This window comes from Lissotriton vulgaris, chromosome 5 (genome assembly GCF_964263255.1).
Source record: "Lissotriton vulgaris chromosome 5, aLisVul1.2, whole genome shotgun sequence".
Classification (NCBI taxonomy): Eukaryota; Metazoa; Chordata; class Amphibia; order Caudata; family Salamandridae; genus Lissotriton; species Lissotriton vulgaris.
In genome coordinates, this window is record NC_141693.1 from 1,139,565,252 (window position 1) to 1,139,588,984 (window position 23,733).

General features: G+C 43.1%; 1 protein-coding gene across 1 annotated transcript in view; it reads right to left on the reverse strand.

Annotated features, from left to right (window-relative positions):
- AFAP1L2 (actin filament associated protein 1 like 2) overlaps positions 1 to 23,733 on the reverse strand; it is a 588,328-nt gene that overhangs the window by 22,057 nt on the left and 542,538 nt on the right. Inside the window, exons 14-17 of the mRNA XM_086922880.1 lie at positions 20,823 to 21,074; positions 5,719 to 5,911; positions 1,913 to 2,077; positions 276 to 469 (exon numbers count right to left, since the gene is read on the reverse strand). Coding sequence (XP_086779006.1) covers positions 276 to 469; positions 1,913 to 2,077; positions 5,719 to 5,911; positions 20,823 to 21,074 — 804 coding nt within the window. The remainder of the gene's footprint in view (positions 1 to 275; positions 470 to 1,912; positions 2,078 to 5,718; positions 5,912 to 20,822; positions 21,075 to 23,733) is intronic.

A 23,733-nucleotide genomic window follows, 5' to 3' on the forward strand; every position in this document is an offset into this window, starting at 1 on the left:
AATGTCCAATACAGCTGAGTTCATCATAGTAGGCTACAGCACAATTCATCAAAACACACTACAGCTGAGTGAATGTATGCACAGTGGAAGTGAATCGATCAACTGACACTACAATTGAGTAAATCAATCAGTGCCCACTCTATCAGAGTAAACTAATTAATGCACACGGAAGCAATGTAAAGTCGACAAATCTAGAGTGCGATTCTCACATACACGAATCAATGGGTGATGGGAAAGGGAAACCCCAAACTCCTGTGTGTGCCCTGTGATCTTACATTTGCACTGGTCCCTTCTAGGATGACAGAGTCTACTGCAGTCCCGAGGGTGACCGGGCCGGATTCAGCCTTCCGCAGGTTCTCCTTTATCTCCATCATGCTCAGCTCCAGGTCCACTCTCCTGTTCTCTTTTGCTTTGCTCTCCTCGTCTATCTCCCTTAACTTCTCTTCAAGGGTGGACAGCACCTCTTTTTCTGGAAGGGAAAGAAAAGAGATTTGCCAAGATGACACAAGAGCTCCTCTGCCTGCTTACTGGCCATATGATTTCGATATACCAGTATAACCCCTCCTCAGAGAAAGATGATCATGTTTATATCGGAACTAAACCTTCTTCTCTAGTCAGAGGCCCAGCAACTGGGAGACATTCTATGGCCTCCCATTAACATATTTCAGGACTTCTGTTAGCTCCTTAAGGTGGTAGATACCTGGTGATGTTAATGCAAAGTACACTTTCTAAATAAAAAAAAAAATCAAAGAGACTTCCTGGATAAAAATAGCCTGAAGAATAGTCCCGGGAACACTTCTCTCCTACACTTTATTAGGGCAAGCGATCTCTCTCCACTATCTGCAGTTCACACCTTAATTTGAGTTTCCAATCAAATACTTTCAAGGTATTGCAAGAGACAGTGCATGCAAGGTCACGTATGAGAAATGTGGTTAGAGCCTGCCCGTTGCTTACCATTGGTTAGCCTAAACATCACTCAGTTTCTTAATTCTCTTTGTGAGCACCTGCCGGCTTTACTTGAGGTTGTCTCTTCCCTGGTACATGGCTCCAAGTAGTGCTTCTTTGCTTGTTGTCATTCCACTGCTTGTGCTTTCAGGGCTACTTTTTCTTGTAGTTAAAGCATTTCATAGGAGTGCATGCTTGCAGGCCTTTTTACCTGGCCGTATTTCTCTCTCTAAAGCGCTCTTGTTTTCGCTTTTGTTTATTAACGCATTACATGAGTATCAGTTACATTACACAAGACCACACTATTTTTTTAGGCACAAGGAGATTAAGTTATTCATTTAGTATACCATGAGGGATATAATATGTGAGGTCCTAAGCAGTGCTTGGTGGGGGCGCAAGTTACAGTTAGCTCAGTAAACTACAAATGGTAAATTTCAGTGTTTGTTTTGTTTAAAAATTGTAGTTTATATTTTATAACAATTCCTAACTATGACATCACTTTAACTTTTAATTTTTTTACAGAGAATTTCTAAGGTTTTCTTTTAATGTAAAGTAGAATGTATTACCATGCCTAACTTGAACTGCAATTAAACCGAAGTTGTTTTTTTTTACAGTGAATGTCTGTTTTTTTTAATCCTATTCACCTAACTCCATCACTTAGCATAGCTTTCGACCATGTGCAGAAGCAGTTTGTATGGCAGGCTAGTGTTTTTGGACCTCCCTTTTTCTCAACCTTTGTTTTGAAATGTTTTGTGAAGATTTGTAAAAACCACACCAAAGTTATTAGTAAAACAAAAACACTCTTCGTAAGGAAACTCAGACCTAACTATAGCTACGCAGTGGTGATCACCGCTGTGATGCGATTATCCATATACCAATCAAGGTGGATGTGGCTGGAGGTTATATTTATATGTAATATCAACACAAGTAACTTTCTGTTACTAAATATTATATGCTGGTTTGTCACCTTTGCATCCTGCTATTGTCTCCTTCAGCTCTCGTCTCTCTTTCCGAAGAAGGGCCAACTGAGAGCGGAGTTCTTCCTTCTCCTTCTCAAGCTTCTCTTTCTCCTCCTTCAGACGCTTGACATCAAACTCCATGCGGTTCTTTCCCAGTTTATTTTCCACAGAGGCTGCAAATATTAACAGAAGCGCAAGACAAGCATAAGGGTCAAATAGGAAAAGAAAGGTAAGAGCTTGTAAAGTATGCCTCTTATTTAAAGCATGTCTAAAACCTGTGGTGGACATTTTGGTTTATTCTTACTGGAATGGGAACTTGTTCACATGGAAGAGTTTGGCTGATGGAAAAACAAAGATGAGTATGACCATGAGATGAAAATCCCAATTTAACAGTGTGAGATCCAGCTTGTAACACTCCAGTGGAGATATCCCCAGATGAGAAGACAAAAACAGCAAACTGTGTGTGCAAGATGTGTTGGACTCATGAAATACCTTGAAACATACGGAAATGTACACCAAGAGCAAACAAAGGTATTTCTAGTTACTAAATGAAAAAACTCACAAAAGGGACAACACTAAAGGCCTTATTATGAGTGCCTCAGCACTTCTAATGTAGGAATGCTATACCTAGAATAAACTGCATGGTATAGAAATTACCAAGCGCCGTCCCTTAATCTGATGCTTGTTATCAAACCTGGGATCAGTGGATTTTGTATCACCCACACTGTTGGGTACATATCTGATGCAATTCTTGCCCCTCATAACTTCATCATATTAACCAAAATAAAATGTTTACCTGGACTGATATTGCAATAATTCAGTTCAACCTACATATCTCTTCTCCAATGAAATGTACTACCACACACTCTAAGACAGTGCTTCTCCGGGTTTTTGGAGCACAAACCCACTTTTTAGCACAACAAACGTTTGTGTCCCACCTAGCTTCAATGAACATGAGGCGGGTAACTAAAGCATCATGTGGTAGTGCACTGGCCTTTATAAACAGCACATTTTCCATTGAAATGGCCTTTAAATTTGCACCGACATACAGGTTTACTGATAAAACTATTTTACACACAAATGATAATGTGTGGAAATCTGATTTCAGTGAACATTTGTAATTTGTGCATCATTAAGTAAAGTATCTTGATAAGTTTTGATACTAACATTGTTTCCATCACACTTCAGAATAACAAAACAATTAGCATAATATTTTGCTTTCCTAACTGCTGAATGTGTACAATTCATTTACAGGTTTTTACATTTTGTTATGTGTTACAAAAATGACATCCACAGCCTTTTCTTTCACACTCTCTGTACCCAGCAAGTTTATCACATAATTCATTTCACTTTTGTTTCTCTGACTGCAAAGCAAGAGGAGTTTGTAAACACCAATTTCCATGTTAAACAAAATAAGCAGCAATTTGTCAGAAGACATACCCTGACCTCTGTCTTTGAAGCACAGCAAATGTGAGAAGATACAGAATTTAAAGGCATCTATATTTACTGCTTGGTCTTTCACTACCTACCAAAAATCTGCTCACGACCCACAGTTTGGGACACACTGCTCTAAGACAACTGGTACAGTTTCAATTAAAATGGTACCTACCCACTTTCTGTATTAACCTAACCTCTGCATTACTTTATACTCCAACTATCACACATCTGGTGTCTTCCACTTTGGGAGTATTTGATGAATCAGTGTTTTTCTTTTCTCAGTGTCTCTAATTTGTTTCTACTAACTTTCATAGTCAACTTTGTACTTGGCTCTGCTGCCTTTATGCTAGGTTCACAGTATATTAAAGCACATTCATGCATATATGCAAAATGACCTTTGGTTAGCATCTCCAAATTTAAATAGACCTACTGAATGCAAGATATTTCATTTATGAGATATCCTAATGATCAGAACTACAAGTAGCTGGACATCACTATTTTGAAATGTCCAATGCTCCACTTTACAACAAATGCTTTGTGTCTTCGGTTGGTTTTGGCTTCTATCTGAGTGCCATTAAACACACCAAGGATGGAATCATTATTTGATGCCACAGTCATGACCACCTCATATGAACCTAAGGTGTGCATATTTTGTTATGGTAGGTTTGCCACTGTCTCAGAATACAAGAAACAACCGAGTGACAGCTGAGAACGTATAACAGGAAGTCACACTGAGAAACAAGGGTGAATGCTCAGGTGTAGAAAAGAGAGAAAATTAACAGTCTTAGGGTGAATGCTGCATAAATAAAATAAATGTGCCGTTAAAAGGAATGAAGTAGGCAAATATTTGTGGGAACTAATTAAGCTACTTCCTCTGAAGCTTCTTTTCAAATTTTTGGAAAGACTAATCAGTGATTTTAAGAGGTCTCATTTAAAACTCCTTCACACTCAAGTGGGCGGCAGTTTCTGCTGAACTAATTGTATTCAATTCGTAAAGGCAGTCATAGATTATTATACAATTGCTTTTCCTAGATACCAAAACAAAAACTAGCCATGCAAAACCCAGGTGCTGTAAAGCCCCTGATGGTTGGCTGTAGAAGATTTACAATTCAAAATCCCAAGGAGATTTTTTATTCATTAAATATTTTCCTAAGGAAGGTTCCGATTAGCTGATGCAAAGTGCAACAAAAATATTTTACCAGTCCATAGACCCAGACGTCTTTAGATATCCCAAAAGCAACAAAGCAAGTGGAACCCTATAGCTTACAGCAAATTAGCTAATTGGTGGGCAAAGTAATGCTATTGAGACTTCTGGTCCTGTGAAGAGGAACTGCTCAGACCGGGAGAATTAAGTGGTGTACATTGATTTCCATTATGAACAATGTCTGCTCATCAGTGGAGGCCGGCACAGGTAAGCACAGTGGAGCGGGTTGGGGGTGAAGTCAACAAATGACGTGATAGGTAAAATGAAAGAAAAAAAAAACACTTACCTTGCCCCGCCGCAGATGTGGTGAGCTAAAGGTAAGTGTTCTAATTTTTTATTTTTATTTAATTGTATCTATCCCATCATCTGTCGACTTGGCCCGGCCCCATGTCTCTTACCTGTGCCGGCCACCACTGCTGCTCATATATAAAGCAAGTGCAGGATCACTAACATGGGCACTGGGCACTCTTTCCCGCCTCTTGGTTGCCGGATATATGGATAAGGACAGAGAAAGACCTTCCCTACCTCATCAGTTGGAGGTCAGGCAACGAGTCAAATGTACCTCAATTTAAGATTCTGGGACTGTTGAACTTGTGTGATGGCCCCTCAGTCACCCCATACTCACTAGTAGACTGTTCTTCCCTACCCAAGGGCCTGGTGAATTCATCTCTGGTGGTCCATCAGTAATTCCCCAGAGCAACAAGATTGAAAAACCAAGTACTTGCAGCAAAGCTAATAAAGACCCCCTCCCCTGCCCTACTCTCATGCAGGCTTCCAGTCCCGTTCCCGTGAGTAATATTGAAGTGCCATGAGCTATAGTATTACTTACTTCTCGGTACTGATGCCCTCTGTGTTAGCCATATGTGCACAGATGAAACTGGTTCCTATTCCAGTGAACCCAGTGTGCCAGACTCACATGTCTGTGCAAGCCTAGTGTTTCAAAACGGACTGTTTTATTATCCAAGATGAGTCCGGCTTACTTGTACCCGTGACCCTGGAGCGTTAGACTCACTTCTGCTGGCACCCCCTGACTGATGTGCTGATGAGCCTGTGTGGCAGACTCGCCCGCATCAGTCATCCTGTGCAGTTAGACTCACCTCTGGCTCCAGGTGTACCAATGACTGCAGTGGGTCAGATTCTTCTGCACTACTAACCACTGTGGGTCAGACTTACCTGCATTGGTGACCTTCATCTTCTCTGTTCTCTCCTTATTAACCTGTTGAAGCTGTGGGCTGGTGAAGGCTGCGGCTGATAGTAGCTTCCTCTCAGGGTTACTCTGGGGGAAAGAGATATTCTGCTGCTGGGCTTGGATTTTAACCATGGGTCGCATTAAGTGCGCGTCACAATTTGTCATCGCTGGAGATTTCTGAGGAAGAGAAACAGATGTGCCAAGAGTTGTGGTGATCATCTGGAAGAACCCTGAAACATGCTGGTATATCCTATTACATAAATGATTTCAAAATCGATGTATTAGTAACAGGGCTACATTTTGATGAGAGCAGGTCTTTCAGCATCATCACTCATATCATGTTTATTACTATGCAAGAGAGAAGGTACTTGATTTACCCATTTGTCTATTTTGTATTGTTTTTCAATTAGTCTATAAATCAATCTATCTATTCCACAAACCCACCTGTCTATTATACCTTTTCAGATGTCCGTTCAGTATATTCAGTATATTGATGTGTATATTTATCTTGCTTTTTTATAAATCACCCTTTTTAAGTTTCTTTGAAAAGTTTTGTAAAGCGCGAAATGTCCCTTGCAGGTATCAGAGTTCTGTACATAGAGGCGGAACCATGAATAAACTCATTACAATGGAGGTCAACAATCAAGGTCAGGGACCAGGTAGTGGGCCGGCTGGTTCCCTTTCAAATGAGCCAAAGAATCCAAAGGAATTACTGTAACATTCAGCAGAACAATCAAAGTGACTCGGAACAACATAGTCAAATAAATGACAAATCTGTAGTCTGCCTAGCTACTATAGTTTCAGAGGGGCCCTAGCATAAAATAACAATTTACCAAACTAGCATAAAATAAACCGAGAACATGTTCGAAAAATTGACAAATCTGTTACAGGGTGAATTGAGAAAGAGAACAAGTAGATGCAGTTAATGTTCACATAGGAAAAGCCATTTGGCCTGTTTCTTGAAAGAGGCAGTGGAAGTATTGGCTCTAATCTCAGTAGGAAGAGCGTTCCAAATTCTAGGAGCAAGACCGGAGAAGGCACGTTTGTACATACTTTTCTTTTTGAATTTTTGAGGTTTCAAAAGTAGGGTGGACGTACTTCTTAAGTTCCGACCGAGCCACAAAGAAAGCGCTTGTTCGCCAGATAGGGTGGAGTGTTGTAATGCAAAGCTTTATGCTTTAGGCAAGCTACTTTAAAACGTATCCTCGCATCAACAGACAGCCAGTTAGGTTGCAAAAAGTCAGGTGTAATGTGATTGTGTTTTTTGGAGCCTTTGATGAGCCTGGACGATGCATTGAGAGTGGCTCTGAGAAGTTCCAAGCTCACTTTAAGAAGCCCCGCAAGGGTCACCAGACCATATTCCAGTTGCGAGATCACCAGGGATTGTACTGCAGGCCGAATGTCTTCAGGCGGAAGAAAAGGCTTGATTTTCCTAAGGGTATTAAGGTTAAAGTTGGCAGCTCTAATAGTAGCACTGATGTGACCTTGCATATTACTGTATTTGTCCAGGGTAATGCCCAACGATTTAGTGGAGTCAATCACGTGAGGGGTGCAGTTTAGGGCTGTGAGTTGTTTCAGTCATCCAGGGTAGGTGCAGAGTGGTTGTGGGGGGCAATCAGCAGGAATTCAGTTTTGAGAGTATTCAAAAAAAGATGGTCTGGGCTAACCATTGTTGAGTTTGTGAGAGCCTCATTTAAAGTTTTAATGTCATCCGGAGAGGAGATTTTCAAGTAAAGTTGCATGTCATCCATGTACATGTGGTAATGAATGTTAGAATGGTTCAGAATGACAGTATACATATTCTTATATGTTTCTTCATATTGGGTCAGGTCTACAGATTGATTTTAGCCATTTGTTTGTGGAAGACCTCTTAGAAACCATACAAAAATCTTAGTTTTCCAGCTTCCTCTTCTACTACTGGCTGACTTTATACTTGACTTTGACCGTGTGCAGCGCTCCACTACCTTTTGGCTAGGTTTGTGCTATAGAAATACCATATACATACATACATACAATGGGCATAGAGCCAGCCCACTGCTTACCATTTGAAAGCTTTATTGTCGCTCATTTATTTGCTTCTTATTCAATGGATTTCCTTCCTCTTCTTGCTTTTGTCCCTCCCAGGTAGCACAGCTTTTTTACTATCCTTTTGATTGGAGCTCATTCTGAACTTGCCACCACTGCCAAGAGTAACTTTCCTACCTGATTTTACCGCTGGTGCAGGAGCCGTCACCGCAGAGAGTTACTGGGGCCATTTTCTTGTGGACGGACGCCAGAGTGGAGGGAAACTACACCTCCCAGCACCCCCTGCAGCACGCACGCCAGCAGACAGCGCCAGGAGGCGCCTAAAAGTACGCTCGGGCTCCCGCGGTGCGGGACGCGCGTAGGTGTGCCCGGGCCAAGCCCGGGCCAAGGGCGTGCCCGTTCGCGCCCGTCAGGGACCGGAAGAGGCCTGGGCCAGCCCCCTTAATTCTCACTTATTTTTAATCGGGGCGGGGCCCGGGTAGCATCACCGAACAGCCTTGCATCACACCACCAAATGCCAGGAGGCGGTCAAAGAGCTACTCCATGATTTTACGGACCCTGAAATCCACGAGGGACACTGGATTGAGATATTGCAGAAACTCTGTAAGGTACTCATTTTTTGTGCCCTTAAGCGGCCCTTCTCCTGTCTCCTGTCATACGGAGTTCATTATAAATCTATCATTGTTGAGATGAGTAAACGCAAGGCAGTAAACTCGGTGGTGAGGGGGGGGGTAAAGGGGACCCTGGATGCTTTTTTAAATAGGGCGGAGTCTCTCTTAAACCATGAAATTCAGTTGACTTTCCCTTGATACGCTAATAGAACTTAAGAGATCCTCTATGGGTCTTATAGCTAGGTGTACATCCCATCTTACTGGGATCCGCCCGGTCAATCCAACATGGTAACTGATAATACAACAAAGGCTATAATTCACACTACATCATTGCCACAGGGGGTGGGTTTATCACCACAAGACACTCAGTCTATTGACGCAGATTGGAACCAGCCCCAGACTGCCATACACGAGATAGAGGGTCCCACTGGTCCCATTTCTATGACACCTGTCCTGGTAGGATCAGGGGAAGATGAGTGTGACACCCCCAAATACGCAAGTCAAAATCAATACTCCAAGGGATTGGCGGAAGGTGGTTACCCGATCAAAAAAGGCTCTACATGCCAAGGGCACACCAATTACAGCCATCCCTCTGGCTGATGTCAAGGCCCCAGACAATTGTCTAAGAAGAGGGGGCATCACATATCGAAAAAGTCCAGACAGAGGGGTGCAGCCAAAGTGAGGGGGCTGGTGAAGCAGGGGTGCCTGTAATCCCTGCTCAGTGTCAAAACTGCAGGGAAACAGAGACGAGGCAGGAAAGGGATAGAGAATTATGGTCCAAACTAGAAATAATATCAACCACCCAGCTTGGGCCCTTGCACGAGAGACTGAATGTGTTTGAGGGGCAACTCTCGAGTTTACTCACACAAGGTAGCATTGCATCCTCATTGAAGAGGGGGTCAGGGCCCAATGGGGTCAGGGACGATGAGATTAGCACACCTGCCAAGGACGTCCACGCGCCAGAAAGCATAAGGGGGGACAACAAGGAGCGTGACCTGCCCACTGGTAGGAAGGAGGTGGCAAAGATAGGCCCAACAGAAGGAATCAACAAGGGTAAGGCTTCAGGTCCATCAAGCACAAGGATAGACAATGGGCAGACAAGGGAGGAGAGGTTAGAGCATAGATCCATCACTCCTATAGCAACCAGACCCCCCCCCGCGGGCGGACCTACAGAATTTAATGAAACCGGACCATCAATAGTGGACAATGCTTCAAATACCATGGGTCTACCTGTACTCTATCTCCCACCGGCTTCAAGCCCCTATACCGTGGTCTTGACAGGGATCCCGGAATGCAGCGAAGAGAGGTAAGAAACTGCGCGCTCCCTGATTAACAAGGCAGTTCACTGGCTGGCTAAAAATGTAGGCTTTAACATCACACATCACAGACATGTTCTCATGGCAAGAAGGGTATCCTGGATTGGAAAAAGCAGGAAGGCTTTTCCGGGAAATTGTGTGATTCTAAACCTTAGGTATCCACAGCTGGCAAGAGACCTTCTTGCCAACCAACGGCAGGGGATCTATCAGGGGGAGGGTGGTACAAGTATTAGAATGCTCCCACTCGGCTTCTTTTACAGGGACCCGTTGCTTTTTAATAATGGCGAACACCCAAGGCGATACCCACTCAGGCTCAATGGGGAGGGCTGGTTAGCTTCGTCAGCTAATCGGTACGCACCGCTCCACAGCGCTTCTGCTCTAAATGAACTGGACTGACTGACTGGGGGGCCATTCCCAGGGCACGGGGCTAGCCGGGAGGGGGTGCCTCCTAAGGGACATAAGCAAGGGATAGCCAATGCCGACGGCTGAGGTATCCACATACCTTAATGATCACAGAGACCTTAGTAGTTCAGGCCCAGAGACATACCCCCGCACCCCCTTTGCATCTCCAAGAGCGCATACTAGTCGTAGGCCCGAAACCCCACTCTAAGGAGGGAAGGGAAACTTTGACATAATTTCCTAGAACGTAGCAGGACTTTCCAGCAAACTAAAAAATCATGACTGGTTAGTCTACATAAAAAGATTTTGCATTATTTGTCTGCAGGAAACGTGGGAGGATAACTCTGGCGCATTAGCACTGGAAGGTTACAAATCGTATTTTGTCCCAGCGCGCAAATCCCCATCAGGGCGAGCTAAGAGGCCCTGAGGCTGTGGGGGAGATGGGAGGACCTAGCTTGGGACTCAGATTGCATACAGGGGTTACGCTTTATGACCAAGGGCCTAAAATTAACCCTTATTAATTTTTACAACGCTACTTCAGGTGGACAGACCCTAGCTAGTTTGGTCGAGTTGGAACACAGGCTTGCAGAAATTGATGCGCTTAGGGCCCGAGCGCTCAAATGGTATTATTAGGAGATTTTAATTGCCACTTGTGCCCCCACCTGATTAGCAGTGAGCGGGAATGGTCCTTTTGCCTAGTGGAACAGGGACTGCACATGGAACATACTAGGGAGGGAAGTGAGTTAAGTAAGCTCCTGGGTACAAATGCCCTCACACACACTATGGATATGATTAGAGTGGGCACGGACCATCAGATTAATCCAACTTTTAAAGGGAAGGGGCACTGTTATTGATTTTATTTTTGTCCCGAGCACGTTAAAGTGCAGGATCACAAGTTTTAATATAGAATCTAGTGCTTTCAGTGACCATAACCCCTTGGTCTTGTCCGTATGGGATCCTGATCAGGCTAAGCACCCACGCCGAAATCAGCTCGGTGGCACAATCTCAGCCACCGACCAAGGAAGGAGACTGAGGTGGTCTAATGTTAACAGTGAGATGTTTTACAGGGCGCTACTCAAGGAGAGCGACCAGTTGGTTTGGAAGTGTCTTGATCCATCAGTAGAGGGGGAAGACCTAATTACTGTTTTTGAGGGATTCGCCAAATGCATTAATGGCTTGCTTAGGTGCACAATGCCAAGAAAGGGACAGGATACCCCCAGGTGGTTCGATCTGCAATGTTCCAGTGACCTGAGGGAACTGAAGGTAGCTCTAAAAACTGTCCCTAAAGACAATATAGTGGTGTCCACTTGCAGGGGGCAGTATAAACAGACATTAAAACACCGCAAAACATCACTGCAGCAACAGGCATGGGAGAATTTATGGGAAGAGGCTGACTTAAGGGACACATCAGCTTTCTGGGAAGTAATAAACGAACCTTGCTTTCAGGACTTCAATAAACCCAAGCTTGTATGTCATGTCTTGCCTGAGGCCTGGGTGGAGCACTTTCAAGAGCTGTACAACCATGGTAGTAACAACGATTTAGTACCACCGGCAGGGGAAGGGAAGTGGAAGGGAATCCAAGTGCAGTCCTGACTCGGAACAAGCCCCGGTCCTGATGGGATTCCCCCGGACCTTTTTCTGAGTCAGGTAGAACTGTGGGCTCCTATTTTAACTAGAGTGATAAATACAGCAGTGGAATCAGGTATGCCACCATCCTGGTCAACCGCAGTAATTGTGCCGATCTTTAAAAATGGTAACAGGGACAATCCACAATGTACTAGACCTATCTCTCTCTCTCATCGATGTAACAGCGAAAGTCTTGGGCAGGGCTATTCCTAATCGGTTAATGGATTGGGCGGATGAACATGCTGTCATCTCTGATACCCAGTACAGTTTTAGACCGGGCCGCTCAACCACTGACCAATGCCTCAATCTAGATCTTCTGGTAGCCAAGTACACCGTCGCTAGTGATGAGACAGTGTACTTGGCATTCATGGACCTCACAGCAGCTTTTGACCGGGCTGTGGGAGTCGATGGGGAACATGGGTGTTGACCCAGGCCTGGTCAATATTGTAAGTACCCTGCACCAGTATACCTCAGCCCAGGTCAGATTTAATGAGGAGGGAGACATCACCAATCCCTTCCTATGCTCTAGAGGAGTGAGACAGGGTTGTATCCTGGTGCCCTTTTTATTTACCTTATATATTATTGGCTTAGATAAGGCGCTTGGAGCACTAGGGGTGGACTCCCCGAGGATAGGAAGAAGAGGAATCCCGGTCCTGCTTTATGCAGATGACGAAGTGCTCCTGGCACGCACTGCACGGGGTCTCCAGCATCTTATAGATGGCTTTGTCAACTTCATGGAGAACCTGGTCTTGTTTGCCAATCTTTCCAAGTCTTATATCATGGAGATGGGGAAAGACCATGTAGGAAATTTAACTACAGGATCGGTACCCACTGTTTGGAAAAAGTGCAGGCATTTTCTTATCTGGGAATTTTATTTGACAGTCATATTCGTTTTAAGGTATTGGCAGATGAGAAATGCAGAACCCTAACTAGTTCTACTGGGGTCATTATGAATTTTGCACACAGGTTGGGTCGCTGCTCACCGGAACAAATCTTGAACCTGTATAATGCCATTTGTATGGCTAATCCGCATTCGTGTCTTTAATGGGGCATTAAAGACATCCCTTTGGGCACACCTAGTTCTCTTCAATATGCAAAAGAGGATTCCACACTCTTTATTCCTTTGTTTCTGTATATGTTTTTATTTTTCTTATTGTTCCATTTTTATTTCACGTGATTTACGTAAACATTATGATCATTTTCAATCTTTAGTCATGTTCACATCAGCGACAGAGTTACATTTCAATCCAATGCATTTCGGGCGTATCCATGTCGCCCTTCATCAGGGAGTCAACACTATAAACAAAATATAATAACCATGAGTCGATGTGGGATCTGTGTGTGTCGTGTTCAACTAAACCAAATTACCATCTACACCAATGTGTGTCTTATCTGCTTCACCTCCTTGACCTTATATACCTGTGACTCCCTAGCCCAATACTGTCTTAAGTAGATGCCACTTACGTGTCGCCGTATTCAAACTTGAAATAAATCACTGTAACAAAGAAATCAATACAACAAAAAGTCAATAAAGCCTATAAGGAACCCAGCATGGTTTAAAGCGTTTCTCAACCGCTAAACTTCCATAACTTCCTGTTTGTGAAACTGACCTGATAAGTAATATGCCGGCGTCTCATCTCGTTCTTCACCAAGTTAAACAATCTCCTCCATTCGGATCGTTCGTCAGGGTTACTAACAATCCGCTCTCCTATAGGCTGAAGTTCCGATCATGTGATCACGGAACTAAACAAAATACTCGGCTTTAAAATATTGGCGTATGCCAGGTAATGTATCTATCTCATCTCATTATTCTTGCCATCATCTTCAAAAGAACAAACCACTTGCGAATCCTAAAAATAACTAAATACAACCAAAGCTTCACTCTGCCAATTTCTAAAAAAAAATATTTGTTTCAAAAAAAATTCACATGGGAACCAAACCCCCTCATTCTCCAAGTTGAGAGAATCAACGATAGTACCGGAGTGCTATGGTGTTTGTGATGTAAAACAAGTATACAGTGGTTACACAGTGAATGCGTGATAGACTCATGATTCAACAAAACAATAAATTCATGCTGCAGCGAGAGAACTTTTGGATACATAAACTTGGCACCCAGAGCCCGAATGGGCTCAATGAACGTAGTGAACTGTCATGTTACCTATAAAAAGACTGGAAGCTTTTGTTGTCCCCTGGTTCTGGAAAGGAAACCTGCGTAGTTAATTGAACACAATTTATTGTTTTGTTGAATCATGAGTCTATCACGCATTCACTGTGTAACCACTGTATACTTGTTTTACATCACAAACACCATAGCACACACCGGTACTATCGTTGATTCTCTCAACTTGGAGAATGAGGGGGTTCGGTTCCCATGTGAATTTTTTTTTAAAAAAAAATATTTTTTTCAGAAATTGGCAGAGTTAAGCTTTGGTTGTATTTAGTTATTTTTAGGATTCGCGAGTGGTTTGTTCTTTTGAAGATGATGGCAAGAATAATGAGATGAGATAGATACATTGCCTGGCATACGCCAATATTTTAAAGCCGAGTATTTTGTTTAGTTCCGTGATCACATGATCGGAACTTCAGCCTATAGGAGAGCGGATTGTTAGTAACCCTGACGAACGATCCGAATGGAGGAGATTGTTTAACTTGGTGAAGAACGAGATAAGACACCGACATATTACTTATCAGGTCAGTTTCACAAACAGGAAGTTATGGAAGTTTAGTGGTTGAGAAAAGCGTTAAACCATGCTGGGTTCCTTATAGGCTTTATTGACTTTTTGTTATATTGATTTCTTTGTTACAGTGATTTATTTCAAGTTGGAATACAGCGACACGTAAGTGGCATCTACTTAAGACAGTATTGGACTAGGGAGTCACAGGTCTATAAGGTCAAGGAGGTGAAGCAGATAAGACACATACTGGTGTAGATGGTAATTTGGTTTAGTTGAATACGACACATACACATCACACATCGACTCATGGTTATTATATTTTGTTTATAGTGTTGACTCCCTGATGAAGGGCGACATGGATACGCCCGAAATGCATTGGATTGAAATGTAACTCTGTCGCTGATGTGAACATGACTAAAAGATTGAAAATTATCATAATGTTTACGTAAATCACGTGAAATAAAAGTGGAACAATAAGAAAATTAAAAACATATACAGAAACAAAGGAATAAAGAGTGTGGAATCCTCTTTTGCATATTGAGGAGAACTAGGTGTGCCCAAAGGGATGTCTTTAATGCCCCATTAAAGACACAAATGCGGATTCATTAATCAGGCGCCCAGGGATGTTGGCCGCCACCTACGGAGCACCCATAACGGATAAAAAATAATTGTAGAAACCCCAATAGTAGGAGCTGTGCACTTATCCCTCTCTTGAAATTTGTATGGCTAAAACATTATATGGCAGTGTGGTTTGGGGCTTCATGGACCTCCTGAGGATCCAAATTAAAGAAAACAAACTCCTACGGCGGTTACTTAGGGTCCCCCAGAGCACATCTTCCCATTCGATTCATGAAGAATTGGGCCTCACTTATATTAGAGACAGGATCCAACTGAAACCTATTACCTGTTGGCTTAAAATATGGACAAACCCCGAAGCGGTCTTAAGCCAGCAGATATTATTGGATTGCATCGCTCAGGAGCATGGGCGGAACATTCCCTGGCTCAAATATGTGAGGGAAACCCTGTCAGGCCTGGGCCATGCTGATTATTTTAATCACCCGACAAAACTGCTAGCTAGGAACAAGGCCCTCATTAAGACGGAATTTCTACAGAAAATGACCTCTACGAGGGAGGACAGGGAGTTGGTCAAACCCTCGGTTAGAGCACACCTTCTGGCCAAACCCAGCATAGGAATGGAACTAGATTTGTCCTATTTTTATAATGCTCAGGACAGTTTTATAATGACCAGATTTAGGATGAATCAATTGCATCATACACTGGGGGATCCATTGGGCTACATAGCATCGATTGAGTTAAGGGGTCCTTGCGGCTGCAACCAAAAGTCTCCTCAGGACACTCTCCACTTTGTTTTGTTATGCCCCTACTACGCTTACCCCAGGAAGTTATTTTTTAAAAGGTATTTTAAAGGATGCTGGGTTTAAACAGGCAAAGGTGGCCCTGTTGTTTCTAAAACTTTCCGCAGAGGCCTTAACACTCTTTTGCACTGGCAACTTTTAAGAATGGCCGCAAGACTCAGAAACACAAAAGATGTTGGATGATGACATTTGTTGTTAATTGTTTGCACTAGCAATCATGTTGGAGGAGGGTTCACTTTGCACTTTGTTTGACTGATACCCTTTCCCCCAATCCTGAAGGATCTTAATGTAACCGTCCAGGAACCCCAGATCTCCCATTTATAATAAGGCTTTTTATCTTTATGATTTGAGATGAATTCATAGCTACCTGTTAATATTTCGTATGGATTGTAGAGATATTTTTGTATTAGGTTTTAAACACTGATTTTTATTGTATTGTACTTTTATTGCTGTATACCGAATAAAGTATTTTGATGATGATTGGATGCCTCGTATCCTTCTACTGCTTGCATTCAGCGAACCTCTGTTTTGTTTTATTTGAGCAATAAATGAGAAAGTATGTGCTTCCTTGCTCCCTCCCAGTGTGCTGCTTCCACTTTACATTTCCAACCCCTGCCCTTAATCATTTATCGCTTCCCTCTCACTTTTATGGTAAACCGTCTACCTCACTGTAGCTCTTTGGTTTTCTCAATTAAACCAATGAAAGCAACACTCAGTGACACACTTTTTTCACACTGCATTGTGCTTTTTGGGTACAAACAGAACTGCAAAACTGAGCATCATCATTATAAAACCTAGATTTTGCAGGGCTTCAACAGGTCAAAACAAATGTAGAATTAAGTGCTGTATAAAAGCAAATTATTATCATTCTTATATACAGCCATGGAGCATCTGTTGGAACTTCCCAATGGTGTTCCTATTACCAACAACCCTGCAGCACTCATTCTTATGACACTCAGACTAGCACCGTCCAGCTCTTTTATCACCGATATCTTTTTCCTAAAGAAATGACTATTTCGTATTCACAGCACAGAAGCTATTGATTTTCTGGTTACCAAATAGCACAATGTGCTTTCTCTTGTGAAAGACCTATATTATTTAAATAAAATATTTTTCATTTTGTTTTATGTGGAGGGGTGTCTCAAACCATGATTTGAATTAACTTCCGCCACTTTGTCACTTGTGCCATGGTCAGTTGCGTGGCAAGGGTGGTGGGAGATGAGTGGTTCACACCGTGTGGCACGAGTTTTGGAGGAAGAGGCCTCCCCCCTGTTCTTATCTGTGGAGGTCACAGGAATCACAAGCACAGCACCCCCCCCCCCCCCGCTCTTCGATGCGCCTGCCGTCGGCAGCAAAGCAGGGACTATACAAGGGCTAGCTATGCCACTGGCCATGGTGTTGGTATACAAGTCTCACCCGTGCTTAATTTGAGCCAGTGGTTGCAGGTGGGGCCCACCGGCACTCGATTCTGGAGACCAGCACAGATATTTCCGCATCAAACTTTGACCCAGAGCAAGAGACAGAAACACATATAAGAAGAAGGAAGAGACAGACTGGAAAGCTGTAACAAAAGGAGAAAACGGGAACCTGCAAGAGTGAAATAAATAGCCTTGGGGGGTCTTGTGGTGGATTAAAGAGGCAGAAGGTAGAATCAAGATAACGCAGCCTCAGTATTTGGTACCCCACATTCGAAAGCGCCAGCTGTGGGCTTCTGATAAAAAATGTGGGCCCTTGCACTTTTTCTTTTACAAATTAAGCACTGCATTATCTGCCACTGGCCTCATGTGTAATACTGTCAACCAGTCTCAGTTTTATAGCCAACAGTACTTTGCAGCTTGAACTATTTAACTGCTCATTCTATTGCCCCATGCACATAGCTGCCCAATGGCCCCGTATGATAAGGGACTCGTTTGGCTAGTAGGGGCATCAAACTACCAGCACCATCGACGGCTTGTTCTTTAGCACCTTACATTATAAGGAGTCCCAGAAAGCCACAAAGGCAAGACAGGGCGATTATGTCAAGACTCATATTGGTTAGTTTTTCTCTTGCGTGTGTGTATTGGAAGTTCTCACCGGTTTGCAAACGTGTGTCCATTACCTCTTCTTATTTTTATTTTCTATACGAGGTGCAAAGGAATGGATGCAGCACAATAACATACACCGTTTCCTGTGCACTGCTGAGGAACGGATTTTTAACACAATTTTATTAAATACGTCATTTACCACTATTTATTCTTCTTTTCTCATTTACTAGAAACCTCCGTTCTCGATTTTTCGTTAAAAAAAATCCCCCCCCCACCTCATAATAATCTACCGCCATTTCTTCAAGCATTGCAAATCGCTCCAAAGGCACATAAGCGATTCCCTGTAGGGCACTCCTAATGACAAGCCTTACTGTTAATGAAATATATACGTTTTCTCCCCCCTTTGTACCCTGTAGCATGTGCATGCCTTGAAAATGACACATTTATAGGTGTTGCCTACGGGAGCCTTAAGTTATTTATTATTGAAGACCCCTGCGCATAATACAATACATAGAATGTGCTGAGGGTCAGTCCATTGCTCATCAGAGGTTGGCTTTCTTGTTGATCTCATTTGGTTATTTCTTATGCACTGATTCTTTATGTTGAGCCTGTGACAGCGCATTGGCTGCTTGGGCTCCTGCTTGCAAAACTATTGTATATAAGAAGGGGCTTGCGGCCCGCCCATTACTTACCATTCGTGGGTTTCTTTGTCACTCCTCTTTGGGACCTCTATATTGGCCACCACAGCCTAAGCTGTCACATCCATTCCTTTCCTTTCCTGGAGCTTGGACCAGAACAAGTTGATTCCATTTAATTAGTGGCGGTCCGCTGCTCATGCTGTGATGAGGTACTGCTCATTGTGCCTGGTGCTTTTTACCCTCCCACCTACCCCTTCTCGCTGTTGCTAGTTGAAATAGAACATATTGCGTTAAATGTTAAAAGGAAATTGTTTAGTGCTGTTTTGTAAGTGTCCTTTAAACGGACAATTATTTGTTTATATCGCCCTGTTTTTTGTGTTTCTCACCATTTTGAAGCTCATTACGAGTTTTATGTACTTTTCTTTTCGTATCGTTTTGAGTTTCACTTGTAAAGCCAACCACGAACCCCTGCCTATCAGGCTACATTTGTATTACTAGCCCTTTCATGATGCCTTTCACCGGTCGGCTTCTATCCACTATTCACACTAGTGTGGTAGTGCTGCTTGCATAGGTCTTTCACATCCTATACACGTTGTTCTAGTTCACGGGGCCTGGGGACTGTCTCAGCAAAGAGCTATTAACATATACTTACACTGCTCCTTTTGAACACTCCGACTCATGGAGTAGCCTGTTTTTATGTCTCTAATTCAAACAAGCACTTGCAAAGCCAGTGGGTCTTCCTATGAAAGCTATTGGCTTTGACAATGCTTTGTAGCCATGTTTTACAGCCGCAAGGACGCTTTGCAGTGTGGCTAAAACTAATTTGAGAAAGCTTATTAGCCACACTGCAGAGCATCTGCACTGTTGTGTTCTTCTTTATTTGCCCCTCCGCTGGGTCATAGCATCTTTACCATTTCTTTTATTGGATTACTTATATTCTTACACGGTTCACAATAACAAACTGCTTTCTTTTTCTTTCAGCATAACACGAGTGCAAGTGATTTCTGGCTCTCTACCACATCTGCTGTTTCCTCCCTCTCATACTCGCCGATCATGCTCTTCATATTCCTCCCCTCGCTTTGCAGTCCTCCATTTTAGTTTTTTTACACTCCGCCGCCACCCTAGGGTCTTCATTACTCCTCCACCCCTCCCTCCTCACATTCACTACCTACCACTTGGTGGTATTGACTTGCTTCCCTCAAACCACACTCCTCTATTTCTGTTATCTCCTATGACATGTTTAAAAAAATCTATTTTTCAGAGGGCCTGGCAGCTGAAATTTGCTACGATTCCACTCCCTTCTCTGTAATGCACTTTTGCAAATTTCTTTGATTTTTGTTTCAATTTACATCTCCGTAAAGGTCATCCACCATCTGGAATCCGTAAATTAAGTATACAAAAATAAACGCCTACTACAGCACCATTACATATGAGCGTATGCATGGTGACAAATGCGCATGTATAGGTCATTTTGCTTGGACCAGCCATTTTGGGTTTTTTGTTGATGCTCTAATGTACTGGCAAAGACCATTTTTAGATTTTCTATGTTTGCCCATGAGGTTTAGCAAAGGAATAAGCATTGCCAAAGCTAAAAGTTTGCCTATCGCCTTTCAAAGGTGAGATGTATTGGCTTTTCAAATATATGTATATACATTTATTCTTATATAAATTGAGCATTCATTTTTTACATATCATTTTACCTGCTTATGTTAATTCATCCGGTCTTCTATTTAGAACAATTGATTCAGTCAGTTCATTATATCCCCCTGGGGTGTTTATGTATCTATGTTTCTGTCATCTATGGAACATCTCCTGAATCTCAGTCTATCCATCTATCCTTTATCTGTGTAGTCATTCACTAGCTCTATGCAGCTGATCTATTCGCCAATCTTGCCTTTAAATATGTCCAATATTTAAAACAAGCTAATGATCCTGTTTATTGTACGTCCATGTATATATCGATTTTTCCTGCATAGCACATTCATCCTGAGCACCGATGGAGCTACCACATAAATTGGCATCCCTTATGGCGAAAGCAATTAATTCAAGATGGCTGTCGGTGCAAGGAAGATCAGCGTGGAACGTGTCTGGGCGCCCTTCTTTTGACAAAGCAGACGTTGATTAATAAATGCATGCAAGACATAGAAGTTCAGCTTTGGATAACAGGAATAACATTCCTTGCGTGGTTTAAGTGCGTTCCAGGTGGACAGAAACCCTGGAGACCTTGAACCTGAAATAACACCCAATAGGGGGCCATGAACGATGTGACACAATGATGACAATGAAAAAACAAGCATTGATACCTGGCCAGCACTTTCCTTGAACCTGAAATAACACACAACAGGTTGCCATGTACCGTGTTACACACTAAAGACAGTGAACAAACAAGCATTGATACCTGGTCAGTGTTTTCCTGGAGACATGCAACCGGCTCTCTCCCCTGTTGCAAGAAGACATCTTCACCAGGGCCATCTGCATCTCTCGAGTTAGTCATTTTGTCCAGACCAGAGGGGTCTGATGCCGCTTGGCCTGGGAGAGTCTTGGTGTTTGAATGCAAGAATGATCTGGCCGGAAGGAGCTCCAAGTACAGCTTTGCCTTTTCCTCTTCTGTTTGGGCTTCCGCGCAAAGTTTCTCTTCTGGATCAGGGTCCTGAACAACAAAGTTGCAAAAGGTGATGTGATATCACAGAGGAAGAATTAAACTGTAGCGCAGATCTTCACCTTAACAGACCTTGTGTCGAGCTATTATATCGGGTTAGGTATAGTACGTAGATCAACCCAATGAAGCTCATTAGTCTTCCAACATACTTGTACAAAATGGAAAATTATGTCTACCTATTGCTTTTCCAATAAAAGATCATTTTGGATACGATGTACAATATTACATGCAGCAGTAGTATGGAGGTTTGCTTGATTGCTCAGTCAGTTTGATTATCACCAGATTCACGACAACAGCAGTGGACAAAGCAATGGTGTGTAAGGAACACCCAAATATCAAGCTCCCTGAACATTTATGAGGGAAAAATTCAGTTCTGTGGTCTGTTTCAAACTGTAAATGCAGGCACAGCGGCATGCATAGAGCAGCAGACCTCTTTCCCAGCATTCATGCTCCAGCGAAGCAGCTATTGAGATTCATGTGTGTTAAAGGCCTATGGTTCACAGTGGCATAATGCATGGTGCTTAGTAATAGTGTAGCAATTGCAGGAGTGAAGTGATCAAAGGAAGCAGTGGGACCAGTGCTTAATTTGTACCGGTGTTTGCTGGTGGTCGTCGCAGGACTTATTTCCAAAAGTGTTTATTGAATTACACCACATGATGGCGCTGTGAGTCTATTATTCAGCAGAATTCATCAGTGTAGCATTTATTCAAAAATGCTAAATCTAGCACATAGGTAATATTGGCATTCCGCAGCAGTGGGAGTAGCTATTGGAAGGGCCATATGCAGTGGATTCCTGCAAAGTGCTTGGGCCCTGGCACTTAATATTTTACAAATTAACCACTGACTGTGGGCCAGTGTATATTTCTCAAGTCCTGTGCCCCTCTTTGCAAGGTGGACATGCGCCACTGATGGGTGACTTTTGTGTTACACTTACACCAGCCATGTACACACAAAGGGGTGGTTTGTGTTGACACAAACAGTAGTCAAGAGACTTCTGGGCCTCATTACGTATGGTGGTCGGAAGAGAGTTAGAACACCATTGTTGTGGGCAGGTGAGCACCCGACAAGACATCTGTGGTCGCGGCCGTTCATTACGATATGACAGCCATGCTGGTGGTCGTAAATTGCATTTTTGTATTGCGGATTCTGCTGTGGCCCGCAAAAGTGTGGCAGCACAAGCCGCAGTAGAAAAAGGCGACTTTCAAGCATCCGTGCACCGTGTGCCAGACACCATCTGGTGCCTGTTACATGGTGCATGCATGTTTGGGGGCCACTCCATGCCACTTAGCAGTTGCTCACAGAGGACAGGGCCCTGCTTGGGCGCCAAAGACCCATTCCAACAGTTTTTCATGGTGGTGGGACTGTCATGAAAAGGCTGTTTGAAATGCACATCCTAATCCCTACGGCGGTGCCTGTGCATGCACTGCCCCCATTGGAGGGATTAGTGTTCCAACCACTGCCCGACTGGCTCCCTGAGCCTGCAGGAGGTGGTGGTCTGTCCCCCAGACTACTGCGGTCAGATCGTCCTTATCGTAATGTGGCGGTCAGACCAATGGCCTGGATGTCGGTGGGATCGCCACAGACGGCATGTTGGTGACAGTCCTACCAACATCAAAATGAAGCCCTTAGTGTTTATATTAGATTCTATCTGAATGGGTAACCTGCTGCCTTCTTTAAGAGTGAACCGTGACTAGGAAGAGGCTCTTATTTATTTTTTTAATTAACAGATTTATATAGTACAGGTGCACTGTGAGGTATGGGGCAACTTTATACAGTAACGAACAGCGACAAGGAGGTTTTACATTAAACAAGATTTGCAAAGTAATTCCCAAGTTGCAAATACTCTGAGGCCCTCATGACGAGCAGCCTTAAAAATGGGCTGTTATTTTCCCGCCCTTGTAGTTATCTATACTGGGGGTACCAGTAACTCAGGGAGTGGGGAAATTCTGAGCTGGACCATGATGCCCTACTAAGAAATGAGGAATTACCAAATTTCCAGACTGCCAAACTGGGATTTTGACTATTTTCAGCAGCTGAAATCTACTTGTGAATGCAAAGAGATCTTTGGTATTTTCTGAGAAACCATAATTCAGAGTGCATTTTGAGCACAATTTTCGCATGAACTGGCTAAAAGCCATAGGCTTTGAAAGGACATTCATTCAATATTTAACTCGTTTCATGGTGTGCCAAGCCACTGAAACTTGATACTCCCCAGTACTTGATCCCATTAAAAGAAATGTACTTGGGAACTTGCATATGTCAAAAACTACCTTTATTGTGGCAAGGCCCACATTTTCTCACTGTTGTCCCCAATACGCCAGTGCCATAATTTTGCATGTATTCTGTCCATATGCCATAGGTAACCATTTCTTCAAAAATGACCTCTGTATGCCATAGTCAGAATTTTGTCATGGTTGTCACTCTCCCGTATCTCAGGTTGTTCTCCTTTATGCCAACAATTAACTCCGATGTGCTAGTACCAGCAACTTGCTATAAATGCTCCCATTCCAAGAAATTCCTCAAGTATGGCAGCATTGTTCCACAGGTGCCCTATATGGAATAATTACCTCCCAGTATGCCAGTAAAAGTTTTTTAACATGGGGGTCCATTATGTCAAGAATTGTTATTGTTATTGTTATTGTTATTTTTG